General features: G+C 38.8%; 1 protein-coding gene across 2 annotated transcripts in view; it reads right to left on the reverse strand.

Moving 5' to 3' along the window:
* Positions 1 to 15,326, reverse strand: part of PHACTR2 (phosphatase and actin regulator 2) — a 131,824-nt gene that overhangs the window by 15,593 nt on the left and 100,905 nt on the right. For both annotated transcript variants that reach the window (XM_060167708.1, XM_060167709.1), the window contains 2 exons: positions 9,713 to 9,774; positions 6,894 to 7,031 (listed from right to left, as the gene is read on the reverse strand). In XM_060167708.1, coding sequence (XP_060023691.1) covers positions 6,894 to 7,031; positions 9,713 to 9,774 — 200 coding nt within the window. The remainder of the gene's footprint in view (positions 1 to 6,893; positions 7,032 to 9,712; positions 9,775 to 15,326) is intronic.

The following is a 15,326-nucleotide window of genomic DNA, read 5'->3' on the forward strand; positions in this document are numbered from 1 at the left end:
CAGAGAGATAAGAAAATCTACTTTGTGGTTGGAAAATGATGTATTTTAGAAAAGGGAAAAGACAGAAGAAAGCCTTGAGGCCTCTCACTGGCTTTCTCCCATCACTAGCTATCACTCTGCAATATACAAGCTTTTCCCCAATGCTGCTTTCAATGTTATGTTTAAATCCTATAGTCGTAGATTGTTTGTCTCTCCAAATATATTCCTCAGCCCCTGTAGTTTCTATGAGGAACCTGAGGCTGGGGACTGTGGCAGTGGTTCCTGCTAATGGTTTTTTGGAAGAGGATGAATCAAGTAGAGAAATATTTCTGGGCCCACAAGTTCCCTGTGATAAGACAATATATCTTGTTTCACAAGTGAGATCAACAGTGAGGATACTTTGTTTCACTCACTGTAAAAACTGATACCCAGAACCAGTATCTGGCTGATACCCAGCTAAAATAGCAAAAACTCTCTATATTCATCACCAATTAATATCTATCAAAAAGTCTTCCTTAATCAACCCAAGTGTCCATTGACAGATGAATGGATAAAGAAGATGTGGTGCATATATACAATGGAATATTACTCAGCCATGAAAAAGAATGAAATCTTGCCATTTGCAACAACATGGATGGACCTAGAGGGTATTATGTTAAATAAGTCAGACAGAGAAAGACAAATACCATATGATTTCATTTATATGTGGAATCTAAAAAACAAAACAAATGAACAAACGTAACAAAACAGAAACAGACTTACAGATACAGAGAACAAACTGGTGGTCGCCGGGGTGGGAGGGGTGTAGCAGAGGGATGAGTAAAATAGGTGAGAGAGATTAAGAGGTATAAACTTCTAGTTACAAAATAAATAAGTCATACGAATGTAATGTATAGCACAGGGGATACAGTCAGTAATACTGTAGTGACTTCGTATGGTGCTAGACAGGCCTTCTTACTTCAAGTCCCACGCTCTTTCCAATAAAATGAGCTTCAGGGCCTAAGTCATCCAGATAATTGTCTCAGATCTCCATGTTGTGTGTGCTAGCTTGTAATTAGAAATGATGAGTCAGTTATAGGCAATGAATGTGATGTGAAATTACAGGGGCTGGTTGTTTGAATATATATATCAGGAAGATGTGACTATAGGCAGTTAAAGAAATGCAATACTCATTTTAAAAATTCACTGAAGACCGCAGTTTTATTCCAAGAGTTATTTCCTCTTACTATTTATATATTTTTATATTTATTTATTTGGCCGCACCGTGCAGCATGAGGGAACTTAGTTCCCTGACCAGGCATCGAACCTGCACCCCCTGCAGTTGGAAGTGTGGAGTCTTAACCACTGGACCGCCAGGGAAGTCCCCTTCTTACTACTTAAAGAGAAGGTTTCCTGAGAGAGTTTGGAGAGGAAAAAAGTAATTAAATACCCTTTATGTTAGGGAAATACATGTACAATAATCTTAACTCTCTTCTGTACAAACGAGACCAGAGTTTAAGTCTAATAACTTCACATAAGTGTAAATGGGACTGATATTTTTTTGAAAGATAATGGGATAGAAAGAGGTAGGCTGATGTAGTGGGATTGAAATCTGAATGGTGCTGAGTTGGGTCAACAATGGGGAGTCATTCGGCCAAGACTAGGTATTTCTGAGACTGAAACAAAACAAGTCCACAAGAGAGTACTGGCACCAAATATGTAGTGTTGTTTGGTAGCCTGAGAATTATAGAAAGGAAAATGGAAACAAAAATGACTGGAACTAAGTTTAAGATTGACTCGTGAGGACTGGTGATGGAAGGTCTGCTTATCACTCCCAGTCAGCTCAGGGGTCAGCCTGGCCAGAAGCAAGAGGTGATTTGTTGAATATATGGACTTGCTGCCTTCGCAAATAACCTGAGCTATGAGGATTAACTTGAACTCCCATCGTTTCGATGTCTTTGCTTATTTCTTTGATAAAAATCGGATGTTTAACATGGAGGGAATTTCTTGACTACTCATCAGGCTCAACGCCATGGTTAGGTAAGTGTACTCTCTGCTGCCTGGGCAACCATGAATAAGCCAAAGAACATCTCTGTATGGAATTAAAATCTCAGTCTTCCCTAGGACCTATTTAGACAGTGCATTCCTGGGAGGGTGGTACGTTCTATTCATCTTTATGTCTCCAGTATCTAAGACAATATTTAATATATTAAAAGGGTTTTAATAAATGACTACTGAGTAACTTGGACAAACCCATGTATCATCTGAAAAATTCCGGATTCTCTTTCATTGGATAAATTTAGCCTAGACTGTAAACTGAGGCTTCAATGAGTAATGAAAATGTCACCAATGGGGAACAAAGCTTAGATTATCAAGCCTGACCATGAAAGTAATACTGGTAAGAGCTATCATTTATTGATGAGCTGGAACTCTATAGATAATCTACTAAATTCTCAGGATAGATATAATTAACTCTATTTTACTAGTGAGGAAACCCAAGTTAAATGACTTGGTCAAGGTCAAACATCTACCAAGTGGCCAATTAGGAATCAAACCCAGAAGCGCCCTGCTCCATAGCCTGCCCTCTCCTCTCTACATGGAGCTTCCATGGTTTACCCCAGGGAGATGGCAACTGCTGTGGGTGCTTTGGTCTTCAAGCCAAGTTGATGGCCTTCTCTGGCTCTACTTGTCACCTTAGGGCTCATCTACTCCAGCACAGATATCTAGGCCATATATATTTATAAAGGCCACAGATATCTTACTATACGTGTATCTGTTTCTAGTGTTCTACCCAAGCACAGATATTCTAAAATTAAAAATTTTATGTTAAAGGTGATTTAAGCTCAGTCAAGTTCACAATTAATAATGCATTTTCCCCGCTACTTCTCTTTCCCATTTTGGGCAGTTTAACAAGACTACCAGGTCTATGAGATTCCCCAGAATACCCAGCACAGTGTTTTCATAGAATGGGCATTCATTGGTTATTGACTAATTGGCTACTGACCCCTTTTCTTTATATTTGAAGTTCAAAAAAATTTTTAAATGCAAAGTGGTATCTTAGTGGGGCTAAGAAAATAGTACTAAGAAAAGAGAGAGAAGGATGGCTCCTTTAGGCTGGCAGGAAGTTCAGTGTTTATTTTGAGAGCAGAGGTAGAAATATTTACTTTCAATAGTTTTTTTTTCTTTAAATGGGATATATAGTTCAAAAGTTAAAAAGTAAAATTCTTTTTTAATATAAAGGTAAATTATAGGCTTTTATTATTGATTAACTTATTGAAAAACTATATCATTATAAATCTTATCATCATATATTATGACTATTTTAAAGTAAAAAACAACAGAAATCCAGAAATGCTTGTTACGATAATAATGATTAGCATGGGTTTTCATTCTAAAATAAAATATGTACTAAGACCATTGATAGTTTTAGTATCTCTGGGCAATAACATTACATTATACAAATCTTTTAACATCTAGAGAAAACAGATTATTTTTTTCAGTGTTAGGTTGAAAACAGTATTTTTAGAAATTCTTAAAAATACCACGCATTGGGCTTCCCTGGTGGCGCAGTGGTTGAGAGTCCGCCTGCCGATTCAGGGGACACGGGTTCGTGCCCTAGTCCAGGAAGATCCCACATGCCACAGAGCGGCTGGGCCCGTGAGCCATGGCCACTGAGCCTGCGCGTCCGGACCCTGTGCTCCGCAACAGGAGAGGCCACAACAGTGAGAGGCCCGCATACCGCAAAAAAAAATAAAAATAAAAAATACCATGCATTGATGTGCACTGTAATTATTATTTCCTCTTCTTGTATTTTTGAATATTCTGATTTTTGCCAATAAACACGTCACTTGTGTATATACGAAGTACTATACGTTAAAAGCATTTCACATTGCTGCCTTTTTTCTATTTTCTATCTTTTAAAAGTATACAACATTTTTTTCTTTCTAAAAGAAGTTATTCTTAGTTTTCTTCAAGGAGAAAAAACCTACAATACAAATCCGGTTCTAAAAATGCAGTCCTTTAGACCTTCAAAGGTCTCAGGGTTAATGGAAGAGACAATGCCAAAGGGAGAAAATGAGACTCAGATGTGAGTAGGGAGGGCCTCTGGCTGTGCTCTGGGGCTCAGGGTTCCATCTCCAGGGGAGATGTGAAAGTCATGTGCCTTCAAATTACTCGTGAAGAGACATTAATCCTGTAGAAGAAAACTCGACCAAGTACATCTCCCCTGCAGCCTAGAAGTCCAGCACAAAAATCTATTTTTGTTTCAACACAAAATTAAAAAGAAAAATCCTCTCTGTTATAGCTAGAGGTGGACAAACTTTACCTTCCACCAACAGACAAGAGTTAGGAAGGACTATTTCTAGAGTATGGAAAATGTAGTTTCCATACAAGGGTGGTTGATCATTTAGACTCTCACTGCTTGTATACTTTGCACTTGCTCTGATTTTAATCATTTACCTGGCCACGCCCTACCTGCCTTTCTGAAATTCAACATTTGAGTAACGTGATAACTGGGAATGGTGGATATGGCAGACTGCATTTTCCAAAGATGGCAGCAATAATAACTCCAGCTCACATTTCTTCTGCACTATGACCTTGCCACCACTCCCCCACTGAAAGGCAGAGCTAATTCCCCTTCCCTTGAATCTGAGCTGACCTTATGACTTGCCGGGAACTAACAGAATGTGGTGGAAGCGAGGCTGTGTGCCTTCTAAAGCTGGGTCAGATAAGGCCATGCAACTTTCACCTGGTTCTCTCGGGGCACTTGCTCTGGGACAAGCCAGCCGCCATGTAAGAAGCCTGACAACTCTGAGGCCGCCATGCTGAAGAGGCCGTATGTCTGTGCTTTGGTGGACGGCCCTGGCTGAGCCCAGCTGCTAATAAGCCCAGCCTCTGAGCCACCCTCACCAAGACGCCAGATACGTAAACAAGCCGCCTCGGACCCTCCGGAGCAGCCCATTTGTCAGCGGAATAACGCTGAGTGACCTGAGTCACTCTTGCCTAAGCGCAAGAAATCACATCAAGTAGTTAACAGGCAATTACTGGTAACACATAAACTTGCTATTTCCTACAGGAAACCTGGTATTGACTGATGGTAAGCTTGCCCCACGACCTGAGTATCACAGCCTTCTTCATGCCCTCATGGCTGCCCTCGATCTGAGGGACTTCACCTGCCTGGGGGAAGCCTCCTTTTTTAGGGCACATTCCTCAGCCTGTGTTCTCCATCCCAACCTCAAGGGTTTCCTCCTTGCCTTTTCTGCATAATCCTTGACCTGCTGCGCCACTGATTATGCCCTACTCTAGCACTTACTGACTTTTTCTCCTATATAGGCAAACTTTCCCTTTCTTTTGGCTCCTTCCTCATGGCATAAGATTGCTCAGGTATTTCCCATAAATTGAAAAATCACTCCCTTCATATTCTTATTTTCCAATTCTACTCACTCAAGCTTTCAGCCTCCACAATCATTTTCCCTCAGGTGTCCACCTTATCATAACTCTTCTTCACAGCGAGACTCTTGAGGTTGTGTTTTATTCTCATGGTCCCCACCACAGTCAGTCAGCTAAAATGCCTCCTTTCACTATGTTACTAACCACTTGTGAGCTGACACTCCCCTTTCTAGGCTGCAGCTTCTCTTTCCCCACCTCACAGACATTTCTTTTCAGTATTTTTCCAATGTCTCTTCGTGTTGGGTTTCTCGGGCTCTTTTCCCAGCCTCCTTCCCTTCTGTTTTCATTCTGCACATTCTTCCTTTGTAATCTTACTCCTTTCTAGTTTTCATTTCTTCTTATGAGCTAATACTGATTCTGTATCTCCAATATGAACTTGACACATAGTAGGTGCTTTACAGAATGAAATCTCCTATTAGAGGGCATCAGCACAGAATGTACCTAAATACCTAGTTCTAGCTTTAAGACTGGGTGTGGCATGAGACTACTCAATATGGAATTTTGCTTAGAGACAAAAATTAGAAACCACTATTTGGGAGATCAGGAAAATTGTAAAGTGAAGAATTTAAAAACAAACAAATGGTTGGCAAAATTCTTTATGTAACCATGGTACTCATAAAATAATTAGTCTTTCTTCATGATGGAACCCTCTGTATATTTCAGTTATCCTGAACTGTGAGCCATGATACAGATTAAGTATTGGTAAACCATGACCCATAGGCCAAATGTGGCCCATCATCTGGTTTATTTTATTTATTTAATTAATTTATTTTTATTGGGGTATAGTTGTTTTACAATGTTGTGTTAGTTTCTACTGTGAAGTAGAGTTCCCTGTGCTATACAGCAGGTTCTCATTAGTTATCTATTTGATACATATTAGTATATATACTGTCAATCCCAATCTCCCAATTCATCCCACCACCACCACCCCCAACTGTTTTTATAAATATAGTTTTATTGGACCACATATACATCCATTCACTTACACATTGTCTATGGCTGCTTTCATGCTACAAAGGCAAAGCTGAGCCACTGCAACAAAGACTGGACGGCCCACAAAGCCTAAAATATTTACTTTCTGGCCATTTATAGAAAAAGTGCGCCAGCCTTGATTAGAGATCAATACCTTTTCCACTGTTAACGTATCCCTTTAAAAGAGTCACTTGTACAAGTTATATTTTCTACGAGTAAGGATAAATCATGGCTGTGGGAAACATGCCCCACCCCAATCCAGGTTTGAATGCAGGCAGGTTATATGGTAACAAAGAACAAGCTTTTTCTGAGACTTAATTGAAATAAATATGTTGATATTATTAAATGTATCACCTAAGTGTCTTGAATAATCAAAGGCAGAAAATTATTGGGATATTTGGTAATACCTGGTCTCCTAAGATGACTAAGTAAGCAGTAAGTAGGTATTGGAGCTTTTAGAAAAACAATAAAATCATACATAAATAAAATCAGGGCTCAAGCCCCTGAGGTCTTGCCTTGTCTGCAGGTGTTAACCTGGCCCAGGGCTTGTCTGCCCGGCGATCATAGTCAGGTGAATCGGTGACTTCCACATACTCATTAAACCGCAGGATCCTTCGAGCTTGCAGCTCTGCCACTGTGGGTCTCAGGCTGAGCTGCAGGAGGATAGGGATGAGTTCAGTAAACCATTTACAGCCTCATGGTGGCACGTTTTCTACAGAGTACTTCAAAGTTATGGTTACATAAGGTCACTTTCAGATATCAAAAAAAAAAAAAAAAAAGGCAGCAGCATCTTGGGAGTTTCTAATGAGAACTAGAAAGCAGTGTGCCCTAATTTTGCAACTATAAAAATCACCATTGTTAGATAGGTCACAGTCTTTAGCAACCATCTGCATTATGCTATTTCCCCCACCTTGCCTGGCATTGTGATAAAGGTGCCTGTCATCTCTGACACGGGGGACAGACACAATAGTAATCCAGATATAGTATGGCTGGTTTGAAGATTGAATTATCAAGACAAAAGCCCTACAACTTGTAGAAATGAGAATAAAAATCTCTGTTCCTACTATATTAAACCTGCATATTCGGAAATGCACAAAGTTACAACAAAGGAATGATCCAGTGAAGGGTGTGCCTATGGCAGTCTTCCAGGAGAGTCTAAGGACACAGGTCCAGATCTGACATTTACCCTTGGCCAGAAAAGCCGATATGCAGCAATGAGGAGGGGGGACGCACTGGAAAACTGCACTTCAGTGAGGCCAGAACTGCTTAAACCCAGCTGCAACCTTAAGACACTTCTAATAACTCGGAGTCCCCCTGTGGTTTTTGTCAAATTCAAATTTATGGTTATATTTAATCTACCCTGCCCTGTGTGTATTTGTTTTCCTCTCATGGTCCTTTCTCAAGCCCAAGAACAGACAGAGATCGTCCTGAGAGACTAAAGAAACTTGGCCCCTGGTTGAACAGGCATCATCTACTGTCCGCTATTAAGTTTCATGCTTTTGTGGCCTTTCTCAGTTGGGAGGTGTCACAGTATTGTCGGACACGTAGAGCCAGGCCTATGTTTTACCCATCGGGTCCATTTTCAGTATTTTTCTCTCTATACATACACTCTATATACAGCCAGACTATCCATGGTTTAAGTGGTCCTCTTTGGAGGCATTCCTTATTTGCATGGGTTCAATTTTTGGAAAAATTAAGCACTCCCACAAAACAAACAAACAAACAAAAACTGATGTTTTTTGTGGTCAAAACGCTCCCCTTTCCTTGGTTTCCTCTTGAGTAAAACGAGAGGCTGAACTGTCAATGCTCTAAAACTCAAGGCATTCAAGGATTCTTAGGTCTGGGTCTACACCCTGAGCCTACTTGACCTGGGATAAGGCAACGGCGGCTCCTTCTATCTTCATAAAGCCCTGGTGGGTGATGGACAAAGGGAGGAAAAATCTAAGTGGTTCTGTTATACTCTCAGTTACTGTGCTATCTATACTGCTAGCGTCTTACTGCCACTCTAGGGCAGGTAGGCTTAAGAAGGTAGAGAAACCCTTGCTTCTGGGCACTTCCCACAATGCAAGTGACCAATGGTCACAGAGGTCAGAAGTTCTCCATCTAGTCTTGCCCTTCAGGGCTGTGCCAGTTACGGGGTAGCTATTAGTGCTATGGAATATTTTGCACCTATGGCAGGGAGCTCTGTGTGGTACAGGCTAGTGGGGGTAGGGCAACTCTGTTGTCTCCCAGAAGGACCCAACTGGATTAAGAAAAGACTATATGTATGACAGAGGTGAGCTGGAGCAAGGAGGAGGGGTTACTGCTTATCTGTAGCTGGTAACTTAATGGCCATTGAATTGCTAGAAGAGCCATCTCAAGAAATTCAGTTTATAGTGTCTTTTTTAACTTGATTATTGTTTGATGTTTGGGATCTCTGAGGAAAAAAAGAGATGAATTAAGGCTATTTTTCCCTAAAAATCAAAACCAAAACCTCTCAAAATACAGTCTCCAACTTTTCCATGGGAATGGAGTGCTTCTTCTTTCTGCCTTGGAATGTTTTGGCTGTGAACTCCCCAGCCAGCCCAAATAAATGTGGGTCAGGTCACACTCTTTGCTGCAGATGTCATATTTTACTCATCCTGCCTTATCCAGCTGTGAAAGGTATATATCTGAAGAATTACTGAGCAAGGTGTTTATAATGAAATATAAACTCTGATAGTGCTTAATTTTTCCAAAGATTATTATTATTTTAACACTTACCGAAAAGAGCGAGGGCCCTGGTATCAGATTTATATTTTCATAAATGGGTAGAAACAACGGTCTGAGTTTTGGAGGTAAGCCATTTGTCAATTTGGGTAGCACTGCAGCAGGCAAGCTGGATGATCAAGTTTACTTAATAAATTACTCACCCAGCTCAGAATCTTTAGTAATAACAAAGTATTTATTCAGTGTTTCCCAAACTGCATGGAAACAGTGAGCATTTTTACAAACTACACATTGAAATGTTAATAATGGTTATCTCTGAATGGGAGACGTCTGCATGATTTTCTAGTCTTTTTTGTCCTTTTGGCATTTGAAAAAATTTCACACAGATTATATGTTATTTTCATAATTGGCAAATGTAATTTAAAACTTTTGACTGTCGACTTTTCAAAATTAGCATATTATGCATAAATATAAACATAATTCATATTGCAAACATTACATTGATTTTAATGTCTGTGATTAGTCAGTAGACTAATAGGAATAATTATTCCTAAATATCAGATTTACATGTAAAGCACTGACTTGCATTTTAAAAATGAAGTATACTCAAAATACACACGCTCGTTAACCATCACAGTTTCATCACCTTTCTGCTGAGTCTGCGTTTCAGTTCCATTTTTGCTTCTTGCTCTTCTTCTTCATTCTTTTCTGTTTATTAATTGTGGGGGGAAGGGGAGGAAAGGCATGAAGACTTAGTTAATATAAAAGATTATACAATCAGAAAAGTAGCTCAGGCCACAGTTATTTGACTTCACGGATATTGATCAAACACTCCACCAACATCTTTAAAAAGTTATCGAAAGATTCTGCAGAAGGATCAATCATTAAGTTACAGATAATATTATTTTTTTCCTTATAGGATTGGTTTATTTACTAATTGTAAAACTTTTTGCTTCCTGACTGCTTGTTCTATTCTGAAAAAACCACAAGAGTGCCCATACTCCAGTGAAAGCCTCTCACTGCTGATCATCTCATAGGCTTTTATAAGTACAATTTATCAGAATTCAGATAGAAACTTACTACTGGATCTGACCTTTGTGTGAAAATCTGAATCACATCACAAAAACAAATTAGAACCACCTGATGCATGTCTGAGTTGCTGATTTCCATTCAAATCCAAGCAAAATACATTTGTCTGCTTTGGTTTCCATAGAAGCAGAATGTAATCATTTCTTTGGACTTTGCTTTCAAACCAGAATGTTCTGAATGGGGTTATGGTGTACGGTTGATGGAGATGATTTATTTTCTTGTGATGCTAACTTTCCAAGTCTTCTCTTTCTCTAGTGCTTCACCAAGTAGTACAATTTAAAGGCCAACTCAAATGAACGCTGTCCAACAGATGGAATTAAGAAAAAATTGTCCAGAATTTTAAAAGAAATAAACACTGCTCAGGATTTTAATGGTTGCTATTTGATGAACTTCTCTCTGTTGGTTCCTGTAGCTCATACTTTGTTTGATAAGTGAGCATAGATTCTTGGATACCAATGTTTACGAAAGAATGTCTTTTAGAAAGTGCTGTTATGAATTCTACTGAAGGAAAATCACACTGTATAAAGGCTCAACCAAAAGGCTGAAAAAGAAAAGTCTCCTCTGTAACAGACAGATTTACTTTTAAAATTCAAACAGACTTCTTAGCACTAACATTGTTTTACTGTGAATACAGTATCAGTATTCAGTATTTGCAACATCTGTATTTGCTAGCTGAACATGCTAAATTCTCTATTAATTTTCCTTATCCGGACAGGGAAAAGTCTTGACGTTCTTCTGAAATACTAATTTTAGTTTGTAAGAAAGAGTATGATCAGTCTGGTTATTTAGACAAAGAATGAACATAAACTGAAATTACCCTGCAAGACAAGAAACAACTAGATAGTATGCTTTCATTAAGCGCCTGTGAGTGTCAAACAAAATCTGATTATAATTCAGATTTCTTCCTATGAAAATACTGTAGGTTCTTCTAATTGCTTCACAAAATATATGCAATATATCCTTTGATATCCTTAAAACACATCCTTAGGCTCAAATCATTACTTTACTATTATTTTTTAAAGGAAGTGGGGAGACTCAGAATGCAGGCAGACATCTGCTGCTCTCTCTTTTTTTTAAAATTAATTAATTAAGTAATTTTATTTATTTGGCTGCACTGGGTCTTCATTGCTGTGTGCAGGCTTTCTCTAGTTGCGGTGAGCGGGGGCTACTCTTGGTTGCAGTGTGCAGGCTTCTCATTGCAGTGGCTTCTCTTGTTGCAGAGCACGGGCTCTAGGCATGTGGGCTTCAGTAGTTGTGGCACGCAGGCTCACTAGTTGTGGCTCGCGGGCTCAGTAGTTGTGGCTCGCAGGCTCTAGAGCGCAGGCTCAGTAGTTGTGGCACACGGGCTTAGCTGCTCCAAGGCATGCGGAATCTTCCCGGACCAGGGCTTGAACCCGTGTCCCCTTCATTGGCAGGCAGATGCTTAACCACTGCGCCATGAGGGAAGTCCCAAATAATTACTTTATATGCGTTGGATAAGGCATGTGGATTGTAAATTATATATAATAGACAAATACCGAGCTTGTGGTTCATGTGATTCAAACTAGGGCTTTACAGGGTCAGGCCTTTGATGATATTAATAAAAAGAAAAATATAATTGTTACAACATTTCAGTTATTCTTTCTATATAATGATTATGCTACATTTTCAAAGGTACTTTCCAAAGACAAAATACTGGATATCTAGTATGACTCAAAGCTAACAAATGCTCCAATTTTCAAGAAATACACAAAACATAATTTCCTGGAAGAGAATATTAGATAATTTTGCTTTATGAAGCATACTGCACATCTAGGTGTCAGCCAGTGATATTTAAAAAAAGAAGGGCCAACTGTAAATAAACAGGATTTTACCAGTTGGGAATTCTTCTCTAACATCAGGAACTGACTTCCTTAGATTTCCCATATTTGAAATTATGCCTCTAAAGAAGTTAGAGGAAGAGGGTGAGAGGTGGAGGAAGGCCAACGTGACTGTTCCTAGGAATCTTAATAAATAGTCATCGTTAAATCTTCTACTAAGAGTCAAGGTTAAACCTTAAACTTGGTTTTAAAACATTCACCAAGGGAATTCCCTGGTGGTCCAGTGGTTAGGACTCCGTGCTTTCACTGCTGAGGGCCTGGGTTTGATTCCTGGTTGGGGAACTAAGATCCCACAAGCCGTGCAGTACGAACAAAACAAAACAAGACAAAAATTCACCGAGTTTTTGGAACTTTAAAAAAAAATTATTAGAGGGCTAATTGTAAAGTAGGATGAAAGCACGTCTGGTCACTTTGAACAGACTGGAGGGATACTCATGAAGGAAATGACTGGCTCACTGACAAATCTCGCCTTCAGTAACTCATCAGAGCAGAGAGGGGCGGGTATCAGAACAGCCACGGAAAGCGTTTGCCATAAGCATACAAACGATACACGTAGTTTAACAGCAGTGGGCGCTACAAGAAACCTGCCTGCCAAGTGCTGCCCAGAGCCTTTCATGGATGATGCGAAAAGAAGAAAGAAAAGCACCGAAGTACCAACAACTGGAGTAAGATATTCTTCAGTCACCAACTCAGATAAGATGGATTAAAAATAGCCAAACATTTTTTTGTGGGATTATTTCACTTTTTGCTGTTTTACATGTTTCCACATGGGTGTTGGTAAGAAATGAAAATATATTTATAAACCTACTTTGAAATACATCCAAAAAATAAGATGTCTCCATGGATGGACAGATATGTGATAAAGTAAGATGTTAATGGTAGAATAAAGATAGTAGATATATGAGTATTACTGTAAAATTATTTCAGCTTTTCTGTATGCTTTAAAAATTACATAACAAAACACTGGGGAAAAATACATGCAGAACTCAATGGCTTAATACATGTTTTCTCTATGACAATTTAGCTGGAATTATGGCCCTAGCTAAACAGTATTAGAGGACCTGAATATTTTATCCCTACCCTGTAGAAGATGTTCCACGAACATCTCTTTTCCTAATACGCAAAAGTTGATCCTGCAAACACCAAAACTTGCTTTCTATTTTAACAATATTAAGAAACTAGTTCCAAAATCTAACTTAATATATATGTTTTTTTAAAAACCCTAGATGCACTAAAATAGGAAAGAGATCAAATTAGGTGTGGTACTGGGAAAGATACTAAGAAATGAAATTTGTCCTGTGGTCTCCAATTACTGCTATCAGCGTTGACTGCCATTTGATTCATGTTTATTAAACTAGTGACAGGCTTGGATTTGAGCACTGCTGAATGTTTTATGCTGTGAATTAGTTTCCTAATCTGTCAAGAAAAGATGGCCTCGTTAAATAAGTGTCCTTAAAAATCACACCACATCACACACAGACTTTTCTTCAAATAGACAATCATATTGCTTTTGAACAAAAGATGGAGACAAAACAAACAAGAGTAATCTATGTGGAAGAACACAGAAACAAGAGGAACTGAATAAAGTGTTGTCAGCTCTGGCCATCCAGTTCCCTGGGGCTGCTCAGCAGAATGTTTTGGGTGTCCTCCACCAGTTCTCTTTTCTGCTTCCCTTGACCATACATTATGTCAGGAGATCACAAGCCAGTTATCAGCTTCTCCAGACTGGAAACGTGTCTTTTGTTTCCAGCATAAGCACATTTAGACAAACTAAGAAGGAAGTAAAAAAAGGCTGGAGTCAAATCTGAAGTTGACTTTGGCGTTTCACCCTTTCCCCAACCTCCAGGAAAATGGAGTATATAAAGCCAACACAGCACTTAAGATCAATGTGCGATACATTTCTAATCTATGAAACAGTTCCTCAAATAACCAAACAGCAATGTGGTTTGGCTCTGTGTGTCTCCCACGAGCAGGAAAGAATTACCCAGGATTCGCTCTTTCTTTTTTTTCTAGGTATTGCATCAGGCAGCCAATAAGATACACTCTGTGTTTTCGGAGCTTATGGACTGCATTTGAGCTTATCTACAATTTAATTCATAAATATTTTCCAGGAACCTATTATTAAAAACCATGAGCCTTTTTGGTTTGGTTTTGTTGTCAAAATGAGATGTTGCTTTCATTCTTCCTCAGAAAGCTAAACACAGTTTTTTTTTTCTTATCTAGCCATGACTTTTTCCATCTCCAAACTGGCTCTTCCACACACTGATGGTCACTTAAGTCCTTCTTCTTTGGGTTCCATGCCAGTTATGCTCAAAAAAGGCCAGAAAAAAACCTTGCAAGGAAAGAACCCCGTAGACTGGCAGTTCATCCCACTGTTCAGTCTTCACTGTCCGGTTGTCTCAGTAATAGCAACTGTAGTATAAATATGCTGTTAAAATCTTTCTTTCCTTCAGGAAAGAAAACAACTCATCTGGAGAATGGGAATCACCCAGACAGGCCAACTTGACTCTAAAAGCCTGGTTGAAAAAGATTTCCCGCACGTACTATTATAGTACTCTCTGGAGTTTTGCCCATCCCTGCTGTTTGATATTTCATACAATAAAAAGCTCTTTTGGAACTGGGTTAATAATATAGAAAACTACAGCTAGGCTCAATTTAAAAATATCCATTATTTAACTCACTGTGGTTAGTAACCACATCGATCCACTATAGCACAACAAACCACTTCTATTCATTTTATAGCTTCAACATATGAACTCCAATAACGTAAATACGACCGGACCAATGAGTAAAATGTAAAGTCCAAGAAGATAGAGGGGGAAAGAGAATGGGAAAATGAAGTAGGAAAATGAATGGAGAACTCCTTAAGTGCTGAAAAATTATAAATAACTCAAGAGGGAAACAGAGTTATCATAACAAAGGAAAATGAAATGGATTGAAAAATTCCTTTTCCCATAATTCTGTTTTAAATGGAGTCATTTGTTAAACCTGGCAACACACTATTATTAATAATAATATAGGAATGTTTGATTTATTTCCTTGTGGATTTTTTGGTCTTTTCTTTGACATTTAGTTGCAAGCAGACTAGAGCATTTTCTTCTATTTAATATTTGGGTGAAAGAATACATGGAATAAATTTCATCTTTCTTAAAAACAACTGTCACAACCACGACACTGCTCTGGGGTATCTCAGGCTTAAAGCCATAAAATGAAACACAAACGTCAAGAAATTATTTTAAAAATGATATAAATAATTATATAAAAATGTGATCTAAATGGGCCATTTCAGTCATTCGTGAATAAATATATTAA

This window comes from Lagenorhynchus albirostris, chromosome 12 (assembly GCF_949774975.1).
Source record: "Lagenorhynchus albirostris chromosome 12, mLagAlb1.1, whole genome shotgun sequence".
NCBI classification, from domain to species: domain Eukaryota; kingdom Metazoa; phylum Chordata; class Mammalia; order Artiodactyla; family Delphinidae; genus Lagenorhynchus; species Lagenorhynchus albirostris.